We start from the raw sequence: 13884 nt of genomic DNA on the forward strand, positions 1-13884 counted from the left end.
TGAAATAGACCTTTTTTTTTTTTTTTTTTTCTGAATGTCTTCCAAAATATCTTCTGCTGGAAATTTGTTATACTCCAAATGTTTGCGGGTTTAATCACTCCAAAACCAGTTCAGAAGCTTGATCTGGTATTGATTTGAAGGAAGCCAGGAAGAGCTGAAAGATTTGTCTACTCTCTGTTATTCTTATAAGGCATTTCACATTCTTTTTTTTTTTTTTTCCTATTCTTTATATTTTGTTTTGTTATCTCTTGGTCTGTTATAGCTTCACTAACTTCTCCTTGCCTAATTTTAATTTTCAAAGAATTATTTTCTTCCTTAATTCTCTGTAAACCCTTTTCTAGTTGCTTAACTAATTTTTTCCCCATTACTTATTTATTTAATTGTTAGGTTTTTGCAGGGGCAGTTGGGGTTAAGTGACGTGACCAGGGTCACACAGCTAGGAAGTTAAGTGTCTGAGGCCAGATTTGAACTCAGGTCCTCCTGACTTCAGACTTGGTGCTCTATCCACTGTGCCACCTAGCTGCCCATTTTTCATTATTTTCTTGTTTTTCTTGGATGGGTTTATTTATTTATTTGTTTGTTAGCTTCCCCTCAATCTCTCTGCTTGATTTTTAAAGATTTTTTTGAGTTCTTATATAAATTCTCTTTGTGGTAGAAGATTTTAATTTCACTGCCCTTTGGAGATGAACCAAGGTCTTCCCTATTCCCATAATAAGTTTCTATGGTTGGGTTCTTTTTTTCTTCCTTTATTTCTTTTTTTTTCTTTCTTTCTTTTCTTTTTTTTTTTGGTCTAAATGAGAAGTAATAGTGTAAGCATCTAATCATGTAGTAGGAGATGATGCTTCTAACTTCACTTCAGCTCTCCCTTCTGACTTGGAACCCCAAAACAAAAGCTTCCCCCTTCTACAAGTTCCTTCAGCAGCGTCCCTGCCCCACTTCTGTACTCATTGGGTATGCTGCTTTCTTCTCACTCAGGGCCATATCTCAACAGTTATACTTGGGCCTGGCCTTCCTAATCAATAGAGATTTTCTTTCTTTTCCTGGACTCAGAAACAGGATTCCACTCAGTGTCCTGGAGGTGAAAGTTTTTGTGATTCCTGCTGATACTCCAGCCAAACCCAGCTAGCCCCAGGACTCCCCACTTGTTGTTTCTATAGAGCTAGGCTGGAGTTGTTTGTACTTCACATTGGCTAATCCCCAGCCTGTGTGGTCTTTCTTCTTGTCCCAGGAGGGACAAATTTTGCTACAAGTCATCTTTGTGTTTCATCACTCTGTGTTTATCCTGAGGTGTAAATTTGTTCTGTTTGTGGGGAAATTTGAAGAGCTTGAAAATTACTGTCGTAATCTGGCATCTTCCCAGAATCTTCTGTGGGTAACTTTTAAAAAAAAAAATTTTTTTTAGTTAAATTTTTTCTATCTTATAAAGAATACCTTCATGTTCTAGACCATTTTTTGTTAATTATATATAAAAGTGAAATTTAGTGCCATCCTTATCTCTTTAATTTACACTAATGTATTTTATTGTTTGTTGGAAATAGCACATAACTTTGACTACTATCAGTGTTTAAAAGCATTTTACATTTTTATCCGTCCTTAAAATAAAAGTTGCCTGGAGGCAGCTAGAGTGGATAGAGTGCTGGCCTTGAAGTCAGCAGGACCTGAGTTCAAATTTGACCTCAGACACTCAATACTTCTAGCTGTGTGACCGTGGGCAAGTCACTTAACTCCAATTGCCTTAGAAAAAAGAAATATATATATATATATATATATACATATATGCGCATATATATATATATATATATACACACACACAAATGAAAGTTGCCTCTAAAACGAGATAAGAAAAATAACGTAAGTTGTTTAATTTTAAGATTTATCTTAATGATTTATACATAATAAATTTGTTTTTCAGATAATAAATAATATTTATAAAAATTTGAGTTTAACACTACATAGCATTTCCAATCCCTCTACTTTTGTCCGTCAGCATTTTTGATTTCCTTCACAGGTTAAGTGGACATTATTTCAAAGTCAGATTCTTCTTATGCAGCAAAATAACTATGATATGTATACATATATTGTATTTAACATATACTTTAACATATTTAACATGTATTAGTCTACCTGCCATCTGGAGGAGGAAGTCGGGGGGAAGGAGGGGAAAAATTGGAAAAAAAGGTTTTGCAATTGTCAATGCTGAAAAATTACTCATGCATATATCTTATAAATAAAAAACTATAATTAAAGAAAAAAATGTTCGAGTTTAATTTTTCCATATAGATTGTTATGTAGAATTTTGTCAAGTGTCTGTCAAGTTTAGTGTATTTCAATGATTCTTGAACTGTAATTTTCCTTCTATTTCCATTTCTTTTCGTTTCTGTTAACACAGTTTCTTTGGTTATAAAATAAGTTAGGCTGAAGTTAATTCTTAGGTTTCTTCTACTCCAGAATTGTGTTTGTGTATGTATGTGTATGTGTTGCTGCAAATTATTGCAAACTCTAGAGATCTTATATATTTCAAATTAGAGTTCATAGTCCCTTAATAACATCTATAGTTTATGTATAGGAATAATACGTACAAGTTATCATTTAGCTTAATCTTTACTTGCTGTAGTTCTTCAAATGTCCAATATTTTCAGTATGATTACTCCCTTCAATCAATGCCAGTTGCTACTCGTTTGTGGCTGGCTAATCTATCTTTTAGAGTTGTTGTAGTTAAAAATTTCATTATTAAATTGCTAACTTGGTGAACTTCTTTTTCAAATTTACCTAAGCTGGTCCTTAGTAAGCAGACTCATAGTATCTTACTGAGTCTCTAAAGCTTTTTCAGTCTAGTTGGACTTACTAATTTATATTCTGCTGGAATAACTTTGAAAAATTTAGTCATCCCTGTATCATGATTAGTCATCAGAGTAAGACTTCAGCAGCGGTCTCTTCCCCATGCAGGTCTATTTCACTAATTTGGGAAAAACCTGAATAGCAAAAGAACTGAAAATTACTTAATAACAGAAATATTTTAAAGAACTGGTAAAATTTAATGTAAAGAAAAGTTAAAGACATGTTAGTTGTCTTCAAATGTTTAAAGTACTGCCAATTGGGGGGGGGGGGATTATTCTCTGTTACCAGTGGGAAGAACTAGGCCAATGAGTAAAAGTTACCAAGAAAGCAGATATTAGTTTAATATAAGGAAGAATGTCTTCCTAACAATTAGAAAACTATCACAAAATAAAATGGGCAGCCTCAGAAAATAGTGGTCTCCTTTATATTGGAGGGGATTCAGCAGAAATTGACATAATTGTAGGAGATATACATATGATGAATGCTTTGAACAGGATTTGGACAGAAAAACCTTTAAAATTCTTTCCAAGTCTATTTGTATTATTATTAAGAAATCTTTTTAATTCTGCTAATATATAATGTGGATTCCAAGATTTATGGTATACCTATGATCTCTTGAAATATTTGAGGTTCTTTTTGCTATCTGATTTTCCTGCTGAATATAGTAAAATTAGACCAAATTATTGTTTTATATTTTATATTGTATGACATTTTAGAATGTTCCATTTTCAGTCATACTTAGGTATTTAGTACTCAGAATTATAAATTTTTCATTGATGTTATTTTAGTGGTTTTACAAAAATAGTTAAATTTTTTATTCCACGATTATTGCATTGTTATCACATGATGTCTCCATAAATACATAATGTCTTTTTATCAATAAACAAATTTTTTTGCCTCTAATTTAATACAAAAGTCTTTCAATCCCATTTAAAGGGACTTGATAAGGCATATTTTTAGACATATTGTGGAAGAATCATGGTTTTGTATTTTTTGTCTTTTAGGAACTGGCTGTGTTGTTGAGGCTTGATGAAAAAGAACTGGTTAAGCTTCAGGCATTATTGGAGAACTATAAACAAGAAAATACCAAGACCACTGTCCGATTTGCCGATGATAAAGACGGTGTTTTGCCTGTGACAACATTCCTGGAATATTTAGAATATGAGAAAGATATGATCAGTGTAAAGAAGATAAGTGAATTAGAATATGTGGCTTTAGGTAGGTCGTACATTCTTCCTTTCTCTGCCCACTCCATCTGAGGTATATATGGTAATGAAACTCACAGGACCCATGCTGGTCCTTGGTGAGTCCCTCAGACACACTGAACCTTAGTGTCCTTTTGTGAAGTAGAGCTAAAAATATCTCTTAACACCCATCTACAAGTTTGTTATGAGGCTAAAGACAAATGATGTATATAAGGCACTTTGAAAATTTGAAAGTTATATATAACTGTCAGAATAGTAGTTGTTATGATGTTGGGGAGCCAGACCTTAGATTTTATCAGAGTAGGGTACTCCTGGGATGAAAAATTCCTTCACTCATAATACATCAACCCCCTCTTCTGTAACTTTGCCTTGTAGAGGTGCCCTGAGAGAAAGAGTAAGTAATTATTTAGGCCATTCAGCCCTAGTATATGTTTGAGGTGGGACTTGAATCCTGATTCAGTGACCCTCTTTCTACTTACTCTGTCATTCATTTTTATTGTTGTGTTTCCTATGTTTTATGTCACCTATATTTATTGAATGTTTAGTCTTTATAAAGCAGTATCTTAGATAGTGTGAAACAGTACTTTGCTAGTTGCTAATTGCTAATAGCTAAACAGCTAATTGCTGTTTCTTCAAGTTTTGCTTCAAATAAATTATATATCTTAGTAATTCCAAAAATGTCACATTTAGAACTATAAAATTTACCTTTATTTTCCTCTTAGATTTGATTTTCATATAAAAAACTTTTTTTTTTAATCAAAATTAATTCCAATTGAGAATGTCATAGATTTAAGATTGTTAGAGTTTTTGAATTTTTATTCGAATTCATATTTGAATTTTTTTTCACTAGGCAGCTTCTTTTTTTGGAAGTGCTTGCATGGAGAAAACTCCACAGAAGATATGTGTCATACTTTGGAATCTGCTGGATTTAGCCCACAGCTTTTATTGGTAAAGTACTAATTTTTCATTATTGCATACTTTTTTTGTTTAGAAGAATCTTCAGGCTTTCAGCATTTGCTTGTAGCAAATGATTATCCTTATAGAAATGTCATAAAAAGTAGATGAAAACTTTCCAAATAATTCAGGTAGTGTGTTAATTGCCAGATTTAATTAATCATATAAAGTTATGTTTTTTTCTGTTCTATACAAGTTTTCTCATAGGCTTCAACAAATGTAAAATAAAGTTGAAATTGGATAAGCATAGAAATAGCAAACTTTAATGGAGAATACTACGTAATTTATACTATATCAGAATAAAAACTATTAAATTGATTCTTATAAAATCTTAAAAAGCAATCTATATAAAATTAAAACATGGAACATGAAAATCTGTGATTTTTGGAAGGATATTTATAGGAGAAGCATAGCATATTATGATTTATTTTCTTGTTTCTTTTTTCATTTGGGGAGATGGCTTTGGCATTATAACATTGTCAGCTTATTGGTTGCTTAGTTTGAGGTTCTTGATTTTTTTATTAAACTTTTAGTCCTTCTAAACTATTTTTCTTTTTCCTTAATTTGTATCACATTGATTATAATAGCATTTAAATTACTAAGAAAATTTTAATATAAAATTCATTAATTAGATTTGTAAAACATGATCTGCTTGGCCTTTTTAAGGCACAGAATACATATTTCTTTTTGGTAATCATCCTGTAGTTCACCTTTAATGAAAAAATAACATATTCTTATGTTAAATTTCCCAATGCCAAAATAAACCACAAAGCACCAAGGATAAAAAGTAAAACCCCATTGTGTGAAAATTTAAATACATTAGTATTAATGATCTTATTATAATCCCTATTGTGAGAAATACTACCTGGTACCAAAACCAGTTCTGGGGACTTGGTATGACAAATAAATTGAGGAAACAAAGGTTTGAGACCTAAGCATTTTGATTTATTAAGCAGTGCATGCCAATTGCATAATAAATCAGGATCATGCCTTCTCAGCTTGGCACTGTATCCCTAACATGGGGGTACATATTTTTATGTATTAAAAGAATTAGTGGATATAAATAAGTATACATGATAAGGTAATCTGATTTCTAATTAAAGGAAAGATTAGAGGGGGATTCCAAGTTGGGAGGGGAGTAGTAAACAAGTACAATTTCCTGACATCATAAAAAGACCAGTCCTACCATAGTGTTTGTATTCAAATAAAGAAAAAAGGAAACAGTAACTGATTGATCAATATAAAGCTAGTTATAGGATGTTATATGTGAATTGCTTCAGAGATACACAAACACACACATATACACACCATGTAATTTTGAGAAAACTCTTTGTGTCTGACTGGGTTTCTGATCAAAATAACTTAACACTTTAGTTGAAGGTATGTAAGCAACAGAAGTGGTCCAGTTTTCCAGCCACTCAGGACTAGATTAAAATAAACAAAATTTTCTCAGAAGACAGAAATTGGAATAAACCCATAACTGAACAGAAAGGAAATTGACCTAGCTTCAGAATTGAATCACAAGATAAAGTCAATGGGGTTCACTCAATTCCTACACTGATACAATCACATAAAAATAAACATTGATTTATATGTCCTGAAATTAAAAGATATCTAAATGTAGCTAATAGAAACTTAGCATTGTGTCCAAAAAGAATAAATTCTACTTTCCTTGTGATTTGACTGTGACAAAAATATTTGTAGTTGATAATTGAAATGTCTGTTCTATGTATTGGAGGGTTGGGTTTTTGTGTTTGTTTTTTAGCCTAATGATAAGAATGTAAAAATTAAAATAACAGCATACATTTTGAGAATGGTTAGAATTTATAAAATGGGATTTATAAAAGATCCTAAGTGGAATTTTGAAGTTTATTAATTTTTGAAAATTTTTAAAGTTGAAGCATATTTAAACTTATCTAATCCCTATCCTTAATCACCTTTTACTTTACATCTTTAAGCTATAGTTCACTACAACATTGTTGTTGGTGATGAAAATATTTTACTGTAGTTAATCCTCAAGTACATCCATATAATCTTGTGCTACTAAGCTCTTTGTAAACTCCAAGTTTTACTCTGAGCAAATTTCATAAATCATAGATGTTATTAGCTCAGAATGGGTCAAATTTAAGATTGTAAGATTGATGGCTGCCATACAAGCACATAAATGTTGATGCAGTGTTTTTGCTCAAAAGATCTTTTTGTGATTGAATAGTAAGAGCATTTATGGGAAAGTAGAGAAGTATTATGATAGTTTTTTTTGTTTTTTTTTCAGGCTAACCCTAGGCAGAATTGGGATATATGTAAAGTAAACTTTAATAACCCCTCCCACATTCCCTACTTCTTTAGTGAGACTTTTCTTTTATCCAACAAAACTGTCTGATTATGGACTTCCTTTCTCTACTAAGTAAAAATTAGTTAAGCTAATTAAGTTAAATTTAAACTATGTTAATGTTATACTTCTTACACATAATCTATATTTTAATATGAATATTTGGAAACAATGCTTCAATCTGAGATAATTTCAGATACTTTAAAGGAAGAAAAAGAAGATATTTAAGTAGGCAGGAGCTTAATAAAGACCCTTAAGTCCCACAATGTAGGCAGTCAATACATAAAAATGCCTTAAAAGGATTGAGCATATTGACAAAAATGCAAGATTTTTCCAAAGATATATATATATATAGTATGTCTAGTGCATGCAAAATTGTTTTGAAACCAGTTTGCTTTAGAATGAACAACTTTAAAAAATGTTTAATTTTAGTCTCTACTCCTGAATGTTTGGCTCTCTAAAGAAAAGGATATTCTTGATAAGCCACAGTCTGTTTGCTGTCTTCACACTATGCTTTCTCTTCTGAGCAAGATGAAAGGTAAGTTACTTTAAAAATGCATATAGATTCATAATTCTCAAAGATTATTCCTTTTAGGAGTAGCTAGATAATGTATTAGCCCTGAAATCAGGAGGACCTGAGTTCAAATATGACCCTAAACACTTAATATTTCCTAGCTATATGACCCTGAGAAAGTCACTTAACCCCACTTGTCTCAGCCAAAACATACATACATACATATAATTCCTTTTTTAAAAAATGCAAGAAAAATGCTTTTACATATATGCTTCTTGTTATACTAGTTGCTCTTCTGTAATTTGTTATACTTGAACTATATAAGTAGCTGCAGAGCTTCTGAAATGTCCTAATCAGGGTCAGGTTAGTACTAACTTGTTTGGAAGACACTAAGAATATAGCTTTTTGTTTTGCTAATTATTTAGGATTCCTTAAAATATGATTTAATTTATAAAATTGAACTTAAAACATTTTTAGGAAACATCATAAAGTGTATGTGTGTGTGTATGTATATGTGTGTGTATATATATATATATATACACACATATACATACACACACACTGTTTTTGTATTTATCAAGAATAGTATGATTGAAATTTGAAAAAAAAGCTTTTAATATTTTTGGGAAAGAACATGGAGTTATACAGTGAGTTACCAAAAATGTTGATACTCATTGCATTCATTACTAAAATAGTTTTAATACTCAAAGAAAAATTTTAATAGGGAAAAAAAAGACCTAGCTAGAGAACTATTGCCATTATTTGGAATGACAGAATCCTAGGAACAAACTAGGTATCTGACAATTGAGAATGACTGAAAAAAATGATGATATGTTAATGCTATGTAATGTTATTCTGATCCAAGAAATTGTAAATATTAAAAAAAATTTTTAATATAAAAAGACTTATGAAATTAAGCAGATTGAAGAAAAAAAATCTTTAAATGAATAGTATACATCCTGACTGCAGTTTGATCTAATTAAAGAAAACCAAAAAAGTGCATTTATGTTAAATATACAGAAACTGTGTTGAAAAGAGCTCAGGGAAACACAGACATGTTTAGGTGGCTAATGCTTGATCAAAGATATATCTTTTGTTCTAAGCCTAATAATAAGAGTTTCTAGACTTTTAAATTCTTTTTTTCTGTATTCTTGTATATCAGATTATGTGTACTTATCAGTGGTAATTCAAATTTATTTTAAGAAGCATAAAACTGCAAAAGACATTTATATAAAATGAGTCAATGTCAAGAAAAGTTCAGCTCTGACTTCTCTTTTTACATGTGTACACACAGATGTGTCAGTATGAATTTTGTTTTCAGGGTTAGTGCTTAACACAATTTAATTACAGCAAACAAATGGACTTTTTCTCCTTTGCAGTTGCTATAGATGAATCATGGGATTCACAGTCTGTATCGCCTTGGTGGCAACAAATGCGCATGGCTTGTATACAGTCTGAGAACAATGCAGCTGCCTTGTTATCTGCACATGTTGGGCATTCTGTTGCAGCACAAATATCTGATAATATAGCTGAGAAAAAAGTAAGTCAGCAAAGATGCTTCATAAATCTTTGGCAATGTCTTTTTCCAGTAGAACATTTCTATTTCTTTGTGACTTGCCCCATGGGTAAAGCTTTAAAATTATTTGAAATGTATATCTGGTGGTATTGATTGAAAATCTGCAAATATTTGATTATGAAATAATGATCTCAGTTTTCTTAGTTAGATAATATTCACACATTATTTAAAAATGAGTAATAACTTTCACCTAGGAGTCAGAAAACCTGTTTCTAGTCCTAAAAATCGGTCCCCTTGGGTCAGTAACTTAACTTCATAGGGCTTCACTTTCCTGATTCTCACTGAAGATTCTCAAAAGTTCTTCCAGGGTCTGAAGTTCAGTGGTTTTTTCTTAAATATCAACAAATATTATTTTATCTTTAATTTTGAGTTACAAAAATGAGTTTCCATTGGCTTGTCACTGGGGGGGTCTATTTCTTGTCCATAAATAGAGAAGTTATGAAAGTTAGGGACTATCTTAGATTTTAGTGATTATAAATTCAGTTAAGAAATATCAAATTTTTAAAGTCATGGATTGTTGAAATCCAATCCTTCCATTTGTGTCAACAAAACAAGTGGTAAAAAGTAGCTAAAATAGATTTGAAGATGTTAATATTAAACCTTGTTAGTCCCATACTTTTATACAGAGTTTCATATTAATAAATAAAATATGTAACATTTTCCAAATATAATCAGTAAGTTGAAACTACTTGGAACTACCAAAAGTTCTTCAGAAATAAGCATAATCAGTCTGACTTGCACTGATTAAAAAGTTTTTTCATAAACTGAAAAACCTTTTCAAATATAGCTTAGTTGAATTGATAACATTAAAGTAAGTCTCATTTCAGATATCTGAACTTTATTCCACTCTTTTCCTAAGCTTCCAACTTGCCCTTTCAGTCCCACCTCTCCAGTTTAATAGTGCTTTTTTTAAAAAATGAAATTACAAAAGTAAAATAAACCTAGTAAAAACTATTCTTTTTCCTCTCACATGCCTAAGAAAAATGGGATTTTTAAAAAAGAGATTCTGTTATATTTATGATTCGAAAAGAAGGTAATTTTACCTGAATTTAATTTCTTAGGTAACCTAAATGTTGCACACAATTTTTGCAGCCTTAGCAGTTTTGAAAATTATATGCTTCTTAAGTTAAAAAGTAGCCATTTTCTGCTGCTGTACAATTACATAATCTTAAAAGGGAAGAAAGTGATCCAGTTAACATGAAATGGAAATAGGAATAGTTGATAAAAGTAAGGAGATTAAGGCTCTAATTGTATGCCTTTGGGAACAGTTCCCCAAAGATCATACTAAGGTGTGGAAAATTGGATTGTTTGCAAATGATTTGCATATCATTTCTTTGATGCTATAAGTTTTACATTATAATTATTATCAAGCAGTTTTTATATGAAATTTTTTTAGAGTGATGATTTAGAGTGATGAGAGATTGTAATCAGTCTATTTTCTATTAGTTTTCCCAAACAATTGCAGGTACTGACCCAGAAGGACTTACTGATTCCTGGGAGGCTCTCTCCCTTGATACTGAATACTGGAAACTTCTCTTAAAGCAATTGGAAGACTGCCTTATACTTCAGACTTTACTTCACAGTAAAATGAAAATTCCAAGCTCCAAACTATCTTCTTTGCAGACTGAACCACTTATCAGTCTTTCTGTTAAGAAATTACTAGAAGGAGGAAAAGGTAAATTAAATTGGAATTAATTTAAATTTCTCAATCTAATTTTTTACATCATATTTTAACTATACACAGAAACAAATGTACAAGGAGATATATATATATGTCTATAGAGATATTATATCCTTTTTATATATCTATTTATAGTTATCTTAATTTCTTTTTCTAGCATTTCATTAAAAATTTTGTTGAAATTTTTTCTTTACATCAACTTCATTTCCAATTATAGCTTTTCTTTTCCTCTAGTTAAAAAGAGGGAGGGAAAAGAGTTCAGAATAGTTAACCAGTAAATCAACAAAGTTTTGTAATATATACAATTTTTCATGTCCATAAGCTCCCACCCCTGAAAAGAAGAGAGGAAGGTACATTCCTGTATTTCTCTTTTGAAATTAAGCTTGATGTTAACATAATTATGCCACAGTTCAGTCTTTCCATTTATATCATTATTCACTGTGTATTTTGTTTTCTTGCTTCTTCTTACTTCATTCTGCATCAGTTCATTTAATTAAATTAATTCTCTGCTTCCTTTGGATTATTTATATTCATTGTTTATTATGATGCAATAATATCTTTGTTTAACAGTTTTCCATTAGATGGGCATAGCATCTGAGGTTTTTTTTCCCCCCAGCCTAGATACAAAATAGAAAAAGAAAACGAAAAACTTTGCCATGTACACAGCAGAACATAGGAGAGGATTCAAAATATAAAACAATAAATTTCCATTTCAAGAAAGCCTATATACAGTGGATAGAGAACCAGCCCTGAAGTCAGGAGGACCTGAGTTCAAATGTGATCTCAGATACTTAACCCTTTCTACCTGTGTGCCTTGGGCAAGTCATTTAACCTCAATTGCCTCAGGAAAAAGAAAAAAAAAGTTTTTTATATAATAAATACTACACTTTGTGTTCAGAGCTGTCCATCTTTCTGATCTTGCTTGTTTTTCTTTATTTTTTGCTATGCATGGTTTACTTTTTTCTTCTTTCCTTTTTTCTCCTTCCCCTCCCCTGAAAAGGCTACAAATAAATGTAATTTTATTTATCCATGCCTATAGGCAAATATAGATGTGTGTGTGTGTGTATGTATATATATATATATATAATATATATATATATATATATATATAATATATATATATATACACACATACACATATGCATCTATGTAAGCCTGTACTATGCTTGTTTGTCCTCTGTTTCTCTGAAACTTTCTTCCTTCAAAAGTCTTAAGTCTTTCCATATTTTTCTAAATCCATCAACATCATTTCCTATACGACAATAATGTTCTAACCTTATACTGTCTTGTTATTTTAAATAGCCTAAAACAATATTGATTAATATGGCTGACATAGTTTAGTTTTCCTCCTAATCTTTTTTGATTAAATCTATTTAACTTTAGGATCAGTGATTATTACCTCTGCTTTTTTATAACCTAATAAATTCTACTCCTGATCTTTGTTATTATCTTTATATGTATCTCTTAATTTCCTATCTCTCCTCATTCTTCTGTTAACTTTTACCTGCTACCCATTATTTAACCTATCTTTCCTCCAAGGACTCCTTCATATTAATTGTTTTTCTTGTGGTTACACATATATATTAATTTTTTAAAATAGACATTTCTTTATGAATCAGGTTGGGAGAGAAAAATCAGAGCAGAAGAAAAAACCACAAGAGAAAAAACAAAACAAAAAAAGTGAACATATCATGTGTTAGTTTACACTCAGTTTCCATAGTTCTTTCTGGATGCAAATGGCATTTTCTATTCAAAGTTTACTTGGATTGCCTTGGATTACTGAGCCGCTGAGAAGAAGCAAGTCTTTCATAATTGATCATCACACATTTTTGCTGTTACTGTGTACAATGTATTCCTGGTTCTACTTGTTTTGCTCAGCGTCAGTTCATGTAAATCTTTCCAGACTTTTCTAAAATTCTATTATTTTCATATACTATAACTTATTTAGTCATTCCCCAACTGATAGGTATCTACTCATTTTCCAATTCTTTGCTATCACAAAGGGAGCTGATACAAACATTTTTGCACATGCGGGTCCTTTTCCTTCCTTTATGATTTCCTTGGGATACAGCACTACTGGGTCAAAGGGTATGTCCAATTTGTAGCCCTTTGGTCAGAGTTCCAAATTGCTCTTCAGAATGGTTGGATCAGTTCACAACTCTACCAACAATGCATTAGTGTCCCAGTTTTGCCACGTCCCCTCCAACATTTTATCATCTTTTCCCATCATCTTAGCCAATCTACAAGGTATGAGGTGATACTTAAGAGTTGCTTTAATTTTCATTTCTCTAATCAATAACAATTTAGAGCATTTTTTCATGTGACTATAAATGCTTTTAATTTCATTATCTGAAAATTTCTGTTCAAATCCTTTGACCATTTATCAATTGGGGGGATGGTATGTATTCTTATAAATTTGGCACAGTTCTTTATATATTTTAGAAATGAGGCCTTTATCAGAAGCACTGGCTATAAAATTTTTTTTCCAGCTTTATACTTCCAAGGATCCCTTTTTTATTTTTTCCTCCTACCTTTTCCTTCTCTTTTTGTCCCATTTTCATTAATCCATATACCTTATCCCATCTCTATACTCCCTTCTAAACCAATCATCTTCCTTATCCTATTCTCTCACTCTTTTATTCCTTTATAAATTCTGATGTATATGTTGTTCTCTACCCCAGATTTGATGTGAGTAGAATTTCTCCTAAAAATCCCTTCCTTGTTCTTTTTTTCCTCCCTATCCTCTTACCTCATTTCTTTTTGAATTTAGAAGACTTTTATGCCCTT

The 13884-nt window shown here is 31.1% G+C and overlaps 1 protein-coding gene across 1 annotated transcript in view; it reads left to right on the top strand.

Moving 5' to 3' along the window:
- Window positions 1-13884, top strand: part of RAB3GAP2 (RAB3 GTPase activating non-catalytic protein subunit 2) — a 126654-nt gene that overhangs the window by 84481 nt on the left and 28289 nt on the right. Inside the window, exons 20-24 of the mRNA XM_051998255.1 lie at window positions 3843-4056; window positions 4894-4991; window positions 7759-7864; window positions 9220-9380; window positions 10863-11091. Of these exons, the coding sequence (XP_051854215.1) occupies window positions 3843-4056; window positions 4894-4991; window positions 7759-7864; window positions 9220-9380; window positions 10863-11091 (808 nt within the window). The remainder of the gene's footprint in view (window positions 1-3842; window positions 4057-4893; window positions 4992-7758; window positions 7865-9219; window positions 9381-10862; window positions 11092-13884) is intronic.

This window comes from Antechinus flavipes, chromosome 4, assembly GCF_016432865.1.
Source record: "Antechinus flavipes isolate AdamAnt ecotype Samford, QLD, Australia chromosome 4, AdamAnt_v2, whole genome shotgun sequence".
Classification (NCBI taxonomy): Eukaryota; Metazoa; Chordata; class Mammalia; order Dasyuromorphia; family Dasyuridae; genus Antechinus; species Antechinus flavipes.